The sequence below is a fragment of the Syngnathus leptorhynchus genome, chromosome 13, assembly GCF_054491065.1.
Source record: "Syngnathus leptorhynchus isolate UIUO chromosome 13, UIUO_Slep, whole genome shotgun sequence".
NCBI lineage: Eukaryota > Metazoa > Chordata > Actinopteri > Syngnathiformes > Syngnathidae > Syngnathus > Syngnathus leptorhynchus.
The window spans coordinates 5,153,041-5,163,252 of NC_141207.1; the positions used below are offsets into that span (position 1 = coordinate 5,153,041).

Here is a 10,212-nt window from a genome sequence, read left to right on the forward strand (position 1 = left end):
ATAAAATGAATCGATAATTAATCGTTCATTTCGCCAGAATTAATCGAGGCAATGTGGTCAAAAGGTAATCCTTCAAATTGGGTGACAATAACATCGGTTATCAGAGCATACGAATGTTTTGCATGTGTAAAATATGAAAAGATGGGCACATCTGGAAAAAAACAAAATCCATTGCATCCGTGCATTTTGAAATGTTTTGTGGTCATTTCAAAGTTTTCCGGACTCTCTTGAACATTAAACACTCAAGAGCACACTGCGTTACACAGACGAGAACAAGTCAAGCAGCTACAGATTAACAAGTTTGAAAACATCAGTCCCCCCCCCCCCCCCCCGTAGAAAAAAAAACGTCCACGTGGGTTTTCGAAATAAACACTTGTGCCACAGTGCTTGTAAAATTCTCTCGATGCGACACTCTTGTGCATACACCTCTCCTCTCATTCTTCTTTTCCTCCTCAAAGCGGCGAGGAGATTAAAGTGCATATAAAAGGCTCAGGACGTTCCGTCAGAAACATGCGGGCGCCTCCGGACTGACGCTCTCCATTAGAGCCTGGTTGTGTTTTTGTCGTCAGTCACGTTTTGGAGAAGTTCAGGATGAGCAAGATGCACTGTTGGGCTTCAGTGCTGACCTGTTTGCCACACGCCGCCACTTATGGAAACCCTTAAATTCCACATCCTTGATATCCTTGATCAATTCTATACACAAAATGGGTGTATGTACTCAAAATGTCAAGTTTCGATCAAATCTTAACAAAATGTATGCTAATGTGATCAATGGCTTTTAACGCATTTTTAACGAAGATTTTAAAGAAGTAATCCTCCCTCGAATCGTCCCCCTATTTTGGAATCGAGGAGATCGAACAAAGGCTTTCCATAACTGCCAGCGTGATGGAAACAAAAAGTCTCGCCTGTGTTTTGTTCTCAGAACTGAGACTGGTCCATCTCATCCAGCCAGGAGGCGGGACTAGTGGGGAAGTCGGGGTAGCCCGTACTGCTGCCCGTGGACAGGTCTGAGGTAGGGCCGCCCGCCATGGCCCTCAGAGCCTGGCCCACGCCGCCGGGCCCGCCCTGCGCCCCCAGAGCGTCCATGGTGAAGGCCAGGTTGTTGAGCAAAGGGGTGTGGCCGGGCAGGGAAGCGATAGAGGAGGGCGACTGCGGGAGACCGTAGGGGCTTCCCACACGGATGTCGTGGTACGGTTGGCCCGCCGCGTCCACCGAGAAGCCGCCGTTCAGCACCGCGCTGCTTGTCATGTCGCCGACGCTCCCGTACAGCCCGTTGCCGTGGCCCAGATCTGACACCACCTGGTCGTCTGCCAACCAGAGACGCTAGTGTTACTTATTTTTTCACTTGTCAAATACTTGGGCACAGTTCAGTTGTATTTAACATAAGTATATACAATACTGATGATTAATTAATACAAACGGTGAATTGAATTTAAATTGACATAGGAGAATGTAATTTTTAAATCACCAAAGGAGCCAAAAGTCTTTACCTCTGAAGCTTAGCTCGCTGTCACTGAGTCCCGCATCGTCCGCCGAGCTTTCCTTCTCCACCTTTGACCCTCCTCGGCTGCGTTTCACACTTTTGTAAAACTGAGTCCAGCGATGGCGCCCTGCATCTTTTTTTAGACGTTTTTCTTTTGCTCTGCGGTTCTGGAACCAAACCTGACAAGATGGTTGAAAATCAAGAGAAAGATTATTTTATTATTAAAATAACCATCCGCAAATAAAATACAGGTACTCTATCACAGTCCAAAACTTTGAAGTACAATAAATGCAATGCACAATAGCGCTTCTGAAGTTAGATGTATCGCAAGTCTAAGGTCCTAAATAAAACGTGGACAGTTTTGCTTGTTTGCCAAGTTGCCAACTTCTAAAGTGGATTTGTGGCTTGAATTCCTGTTGAGAAGTATTCCACACATAGCCACTTGCTTTTATCTGTGAAAGACAGATAGATGGAGAGATAGCGAGATAGATAGCCTTGTGCCAATTCAAATGGAAATGACCTCGAATATCATTTGGCATGATCACAGTCGGCCATTTTTGTTCTTGTGACATCTGAATCAAAATACGTTTTACTTTCCACATGCAGTGATGTCTACCTGCACGACTCGCATGTCGAGGCCCGTCTCAGAGGAAAGCTGCTCCCTGACATGTCGTGCCGGCTTGGGGGAGTTCTTGTAGGCACTTTTGAGGGTCTCTAGCTGCTTGGCCGTGATGGTGGTCCTCGGTCGCTTGGTCCCCGCCTCGGAATCATCTAACAAACATCAGCAAAAAAAATAAGTATGTTTAGATCTCTATTTTTTTCCCCTTTTATCGATGTTTTTATGCTGACCGTTTTGTTTGGCCGTCTCGTAGTCCACCTTGCACACCAGCCTGCCGTCTTCCATGAGGTAGAACTCATCCCCGGTGGCCAGCTGCCTGCTGCACATAATGCAGGCAAAGCAGTGCAGGTGATACACAAAGTCCTGCGCCTTCCGCACCACCTGGGTGGGAGGAATCCCCTGTTGGCACGATGCACATTTTGTTCCGAAGCGCCTGAAGGGGGGAGCAAGGAAGAAAGATTTCAGCCGAGCGCCTCAACGATGGAGACTAGCTGAGATTAAAGCAGTTTCCCATACTAAGATGGCTACGATATGTATTTTCCTCTCAACTGCAGTCAAGAGTGATGGTGCGCCGCCTGTGTTAATAGAAGCTCCAGCTGTTGAAGCGAGAGAAAAAAAATCAGCACCGGAATGCATTTCTGTTAACGATAGACCTGTCTGCAACTTGATGGATGGAGAAGATCAATGCACTGCGGCCACTGTGTGTGTCTGTGCGTGCGTGTGTGTTTATGTTTGGAGAAGAAGTACAGGGGATGAAGAAGAAGAAGAGGAGGAGAAAAAGAGAGAAGGGTGCTCCCAGTAAACACACCCTCAGGAGGACCAATAAAATACTGAGTCAGGAGAGGCTCTAAATCACGCCAGCCAGCCTGAGACAGTAAAAGAGCAAGGTGAAGCCAACACACACGCGTACACAAAGGCCACAATATTAGGTACGCCTGTGCAAAGAGCTGAAACAAAAAAAAGAGAATAATTCTCATAGACAAATAAGTGTTCATTTTTTTAGTATAATAAGCATATGGTTAAATGAACTATAATGATAAAAAAAGAGTTTTGTTGTAGTTTGCAGTGCTCCCACATCAGATTGCTAGCTACATGAGAGAGTTTAAGAAACAGCTTTGCCATGCAATTGTACATTAAGCAAATTGAACTGAGCATTTTTATATTTTTAAAGGTGCTGGGGGTTTTTTTTTCCACCAGGGCCATTCAACTGAATCGGTGCCCTTTGCATCCCTATTAAATGCGCCATAAAATTAACTATAAAAAATCTTTTATCAAGCAACTCTTACCCTACCACAATATCACATTGGATATTGCATTAATTAGAGATTCTGCAAACCCACAAACTTAAGTTCCGTCACCTAAACTATTTTGGATGTTATATTTTTCTTTTTAAAATACAAGTCAACATACTATTAACGCGAATGCCATGTGACCATATTACATCTATTTGCACATTTTTCTGATCAAAAACTCACTTGTGAGTTCCAGTACAATAAAACAACAACATATAAAAAGTTGCCTGAAATGGGCCAGTTCCGGTGTCGGTGTACCTATTGATGTGTCTGTAATATGTGCAACTGCTTTTCCATCATGCAAAACAAAATAAATCAACGTACAGGAAATAATTATTTGTGATAATTGCATTGTATTTTTTCTGCATTTAGCGCATCCCTAGGATCATTTATGCATCCTAAAATTGCCCCTGATGGGAAAAAAAGGTTCCACTACATATTAAACTAAAGCGCAATAATTAGCATTACATAAGAAAGGTCAAATGAACTCCCTCAGCTTATTTGAGGAAGCTTCTCTGACAACATGTGGGTTAGCAGGTCATGAAAAAGGTGAAAGGGCAAAGGAGAGACTGACTTAAAGAAATCCTCCTTGCAGTAGACGCTGCCGGCCCTGGAGAAGCACTTGTCGGCCAGCGGCGTGTGACAGTCGGCGCACTTGAGGCACTTGGAGTGCCAATGTCTGTCCAGGACCTTCAGGATGAACTTGTCCACGATGTGCTGACTGCAGCCCGCACACTGAGGGATCTCTGCCAGGTGGGGAACACACATTGTCATCCATTTCAATGTCCACAATATAAATATTGACAAGGCAGACAACCATTAGTAATGAAAATGGTTGTTGTAAATTGTGAGTTGGGGCTGTGATCATATATGCCATATTATAAAATGTTCACACAAAAATATCTAAAGCACTAAGACTTATAATATACACCTAACAAATATTTATTTCATTGTTAAATACCTTTTGCAGATGTAAACTGCAAGGTCAAAGTCACGTGTTAAACTCAAGGCTGGAGGGTCAAAATCTGGTCCGCTGTATTATTTGATGCGTGGATCAAATTCTTGTTCTTGTCATTTTGGCAATAAATAAATAAAATTGGACTGAAAATTGCATTTTACTTCACCACATCACCACAGTTGGAAAGAAAGAAAGAAAGAAAGAAAGAAAGAAAGAAAGAAAGAAAGAAAGAACAGCTACTAAATGCATTGACGTCATCGTCTTGACGAAATAAAAAAATGCAAAATGTCACGCCAGCAAACGTCAGGATTGAAATGCAGAAATTTTACGAGTGTCATATAAATCACGTGTCCAATTTGAGTATATTATTACTGTATTTTAAAAACGCTTTATTAACGCGTCGATGTTTCTTATTTAATTAGCCTTTAATTGTGATTAAAAACACATTTTCCGGGATGAATTGGCGCTTGCATGTCTCTGTCCATGGTGCTGAAGGTTTTGATCATTTTACACTTGTTCCTAAAATCAATATGGTGGTGGTAGTTTAAAAGGAAACACACTTTGTAATTATGACATTTTGTAAACGAAAAAAAAAATAGAGATATAGCGACCGTGCTATTATAGCCGCGTGCAATTGGCTGCTATGACAAATATTTAAATAAAAAAATAAATAAATATAAAGAGCAAATACTATGTTCGTAAACACGAATGTTTGACATCAAATGCTTTTTTTTTTTTTAACTCATTTTTTGTCGTCAATTTCAGCATGCACAATATTGGCTGGCTCGCATAACCTCAACGTTTCTTCCACATCCAAATAGCAGAAAAAAAATCTTACCATCTATTTTGCTGCTGATATATTTTTTTAACGCCACCGTATCATCCACCCAAGCCACCAAAAACAGTCAAAATGCGCAAAACATTTCAAAATGGCTCAGCCTTAAAATATTCGTTTAAATGCGTTAAATTTGATTTAATATTATGATGAATTGAGTGCATCATTCAATTTTTCTTGACTTATTTGTGTTTGTGTGACAACAACCAAATGTAAATGATTTACTACAACAAACTGCATTTAAAATAAACATTTTAAAAAAGAAAGAAGAATGATGGCGTGACACTGTATTTTATGGTATCGGTTGCCATGACTCCCCTCCCCATCATCACATTAAACCTCATCATCTTCATCACCTCAACTGTGCAAGAGGTCACGCACATGCAATGAATCCATTTTCTGCCGTTTCCATTTTCCTATTTAGTTCATTGGTCTAATTTTCACGCAGGATACGGAAAAAAATCTCTATTATTCCTAGAAACAAAAAAAAAATGCAGATTTTAAATCCACGCAGGATGTTGCCACTCCAGGGGGGCTGAGTGGCAGGATCTTTGTCCAATCTTTTAATCTGCCTCGAATTATAACATTAAATAGCATCATCCCACATATATAGTCTCTTCAAATATTCTACCACAATCAAAAATATTGATTTACATTTTTATTTTCTATTAGATTCACGTGGATTAATTTCTTTAGACTGTATGCCAGAAATAATCGATCTTTCCAGAATTAGGTCACAACCGAATTATTTACTGTTGCAATCACATTATGTGCTATTATGATAAATGAAAAAGAGATTTGCATGCCTACACAATTACACATTACGGTTTTCACTATATTTCGCTCTCAACGGGACAAAATCTTGTGCAACACAAAAGGGGGGGGCACGCCAAGGCCTTTTAAAAAACACAATGCACGAGACGGGCTTGCATTATAGAGATCGGGCAGTCTTCGTTGTGGCATTTAAATACTTTTTTTTTAATTAAGCCAACTGAAAATTAAGGTGCTTCCAGATTTTTTTTAACAAATAAAACCAAACAAAATGAACGAATATGCTCATGCATTTCCCTGTAGTTGGGTGAAGAAAAAAATAGCGTCCTCGTGCAGCACTCGTAACACGCAATCTAATAAATTCATAAATTACAACATATATTTATATCTAACTACATGAACAGGAGTAATCGGTGCATGTCCTTACGTTGCAATGGCACTCCTAGGATGTCCGGTAAACTCTTAACGGGACTCTCTGTGGGAAGGACCGCCGCACTTTGCATCATCGTGATCCGACACGCGCACGCACATACACCCGCAACACACGGTGGGTGCGCTCCCCCCCCTCTCGTGCCGTCTGAATGTTAAAAAGAAAAAAAAAGGAGAGGGGAAAAAAAGGGGAGCAAAATAGGCTTGCTGGTGTTGCTACCCTCTCGTTATGTCCAACAAGGGATGGCGTCCGCGCTTGTGCCGGGCCGTGTCGAGCTCTTTTTTGGACAGGATCAAGACAGGCTCCTGAGTCCTGCAGGGGTGGCGGGCCGTGACGTCAACGCGGCGCAGGCTCACCGAGAGCCAATGAGAGCGCTCCTCCGACATCCCCCCCCCCCTCCACCTCCTCCTCCATCCTCTCCTCCTCCTCCTGAGCATCCAAGGGAGGCGGAGAAGAGAAGCAGAGGCGGGCCATGAGCCGCTGAAGCCCATAAATAGCTCACTGCAGCGTGAGTGTCCCCCCTGAGGAACCCCGGGGCCACCAAATAAGACGACCCCGCAAATAAGAATTTTAGCCCTGGTGTCATTTTAAACAATAATCCGGATGATAGTGAGATGATGTGGCGTTCTAATCATTTTCTGTTTTCATAAAATCAGGAATAGTGGTTGACGCTATAAAATAGATGAGTAGAAAACTATTCAAAATTATTTTTTTATATTTAAGTAAAAACACAAGATTGGATTTCCCCCCACCAACGATCCAATGTGCATGAAAGTGGCGTGTTTCATGCTGCTATAAAAACAATTTTGTTGTTGAATCTTATACTGAAGCAAAAACAAGTGGCTTTAGGTGGGATGCACACAACTAATCACGTTATATTCAATACTTTACTATTAGTTGTGTTTTCTTATAAATTATAATAAGCACGGATGCATAGTGCTGGACTACACAATCAACCTTTAAGCAAAAAGTAGGTCTTGGTCATTTTGACACTATTCTATACACACTTATTTTCTCATATCAAAGTTATAATACAGATGCGATGCCGACAGCCAGTAAAGATTTATTTGAGCTAAATAATCAAGTATAACGATGGAATGACAATTTTCCCATTGTGTACGTAATGGCAACGAGATAATAATACTGCACCACACAATACTGAAGAAGAAGCTTATATAGACTCGAAATTCATACATTTAGATATGAATGTAATGCCGGCATTTTACGATGCGTCTTTTTTTTTTTTCCTGAGATCAAAATGACAATAAGTACAATGGAGATGGGATGCAACACAATCTATTTTCTTAAGCAATATTTGCAGGATAGCGCACTATATCATTCATATGTTTTAGCAAAACATTAATAATAATAATAATTCGGTTTCAATTTTGTTCAGGGTTGAGGAAAGAAAAAAACAACAATGCGTTTCTTAGAATATGGCGCAATGACGTGTCACTACTACATTGCAATCGCTCTGACACAACTCATTGGAGCTTTCAAGTGTTCTCCTATACAGGCTTGGGACTGCGAGTTCAAACTGGATGAACTCCGTTGTCGCTTCCAATTCACTTCAAGACACACAAACACAACTCGAGCCACTGACAGTCACCTGAACGGCTCACAAACGTGAAATACTGATGAGTACAGCATGTACAAATAAATAAACACATAACAAAAATCATCTTAAAAAAATGAATTTTCCTTTCTACAAATTCCTCCAAAATATTGAGAACTATTAAGGATTTTTAAAAATGTCAACATAATGCAAGAAACATGATGTTTTGAGAATATTTAACCGTTTTAAAAGTACTAATCATGGAAACGATAACATGCAATGCAGCAAATCATCTTATAGACAAAATATCTAGTTGTATACATACACCAAAATTATTGAATTCCCTTATTAAATCTATACACTGAAAAAAGATGGGGTTGAATTAATTCACATCTATCTATCTATCTATCTATCTATCTATCTATCTATCTATCTATCTATCTATCTATCTATCTATCTATCTATCTATCTATCTATCTATCTATCTATCTATCTATCTATCTATCTATCTATCTATCTATCTATCTATCTATCTATCTATCTATCTGTCCATCTATCTGTCCATCTATCTGTCCATCTCGAATTGTATTTAATAGTAACACAAACGTGAAGCTATCAGTTTCTGTCATCCAATAAAGTCCACAAGCAATTCCAATTTTCAAAATCCCCATGCCCCAAAATGTCTTTTTTTTTTTTTTTGTCAACAAGCAATGCACCGATGCTAGGCCCGTCTAAAATATCCATATATATCCAAAGTTGTGATTTTTCGAAAGAATCGAATGCAACCTAAGGAGGAAGCAGTAATTCACTGCGAGGGCGACTCCTTTGCCATGGCCATTGACCCGCCACCTCTTAATTAGAGCTCATCTTTCACTTTATTGACATCTGCACGCGCACACACACACTCACTCATAAGCACAAGACGTCATCTTTTGCCATAATTCTCCCCAAAACGCGTCAAATCCACAACATTCACGACATACAACTATATCATGTTGTATTTCGTGTGCATTGACAACAATGAAGAAATATTCCTTGATCGTGCAGACCTACCTTCACCTCCGCTCCTCCTCTTCCTCTTCCTCGTCTTCTCCACCTTCCTCCGCCTCACCTTTCCGCACCATCCTGCAGGTTAAGCCCGGAAAAAGAGTCCCCCATGTACCTCAGCCAGTCTTGGTGACGATGTAGCGTGGAAGTCAGGAGAGGAGCTGAAGAAGCACCCGCGTACAGGGGAGGAGAAGAACCGAAGAGAGGGAGAGCAGGGCAGAGAGGCAGGCGGCAAGCCTCCTGCGGAAGAGAAAATTAAATTGCACTTGGGGGGCAAATTGTATTAGGGAATAGTTATTGTCTCCTGACAGCTCCTGTCCATTTGGGTAATTAGTCGCCCAGATTGGTCCAACTGTCAGAAATGATATTTTCCCCATTCCCCGATTGAACCTGACCCTCTACTGTACACTATTATACCGCACACGCGCACGCCTTAATAGGCTCATTGCACGCTAATAACTGAAAAGTTCAGCCAACCACTCACTCCTGACCACTGCTTTTGATTTTTGTTACAGACACGTCTCATTATTATTCTTATTGTAGTTATCAATTTAATTAATACATTATATATATATATATATATATATATATATATATATATATATATATATATATATATATATATATATATTTAATATATATAATTTATATATGTATATATATATTGATTTTTGTTACAGACACGTCTCATTATTCTTCTTATTGTAGTTAGTAATTTAATTAATACATTATATATATATATATATATATATATATATATATATATATATATATATATATATATATATATATATATATATAATGCTTTTTTTCCCAGGTTCAGATCAGGCCCATATGCTGCCAAGCTCCAAGGGTTCAAAAGCAACCCTTTTGCTGGGTACCACACCCTCATGTGCCACTAAAATGAGCACTGGCCAACATTGTGACGGGGAGGAAGGAAGTAAAAAGCAAGTTTAGGGGTGGTGGGGGGGGTACGAGAGCAGTAAAAGCTGACAGATGTGACCCTAGTTGACTCCTGCTTTTAAAAGGCAGAATACTGAAACCGAGGGGGGCCCGGGCTTATATTTGAATGTGATATATACCAATACAATATATTAACCTCCTTTTCTTCATAATGTATTCACCCAGCAGCCTCTATTCCACAGCCTCCTCCTCCACACTGGGCCACAGCGGGAAGCTTTATAGTCGTATTAAAGTCAGAAAGAGAGATGACAGAAAAATG

The 10,212-nt window shown here is 40.5% G+C and overlaps 1 protein-coding gene across 1 annotated transcript; it reads right to left on the minus strand.

Moving 5' to 3' along the window:
- Nucleotides 1–437: 437 nt before the first annotated feature.
- On the minus strand, nucleotides 438–6,464 carry lhx4 (LIM homeobox 4). Its single transcript, XM_085927892.1, has 6 exons — nucleotides 6,386–6,464; nucleotides 3,969–4,140; nucleotides 2,333–2,535; nucleotides 2,100–2,254; nucleotides 1,491–1,662; nucleotides 438–1,307 (listed from the first exon to the last, which is right to left on the minus strand). The coding sequence occupies exons 1-6, from the start codon at nucleotides 6,462–6,464 to the stop codon at nucleotides 919–921; spliced, it is 1,170 nt and encodes a 389-aa protein (XP_085784018.1). The 3' UTR covers nucleotides 438–918.
- Between the last annotated feature and the right edge of the window lie 3,748 nt (nucleotides 6,465–10,212).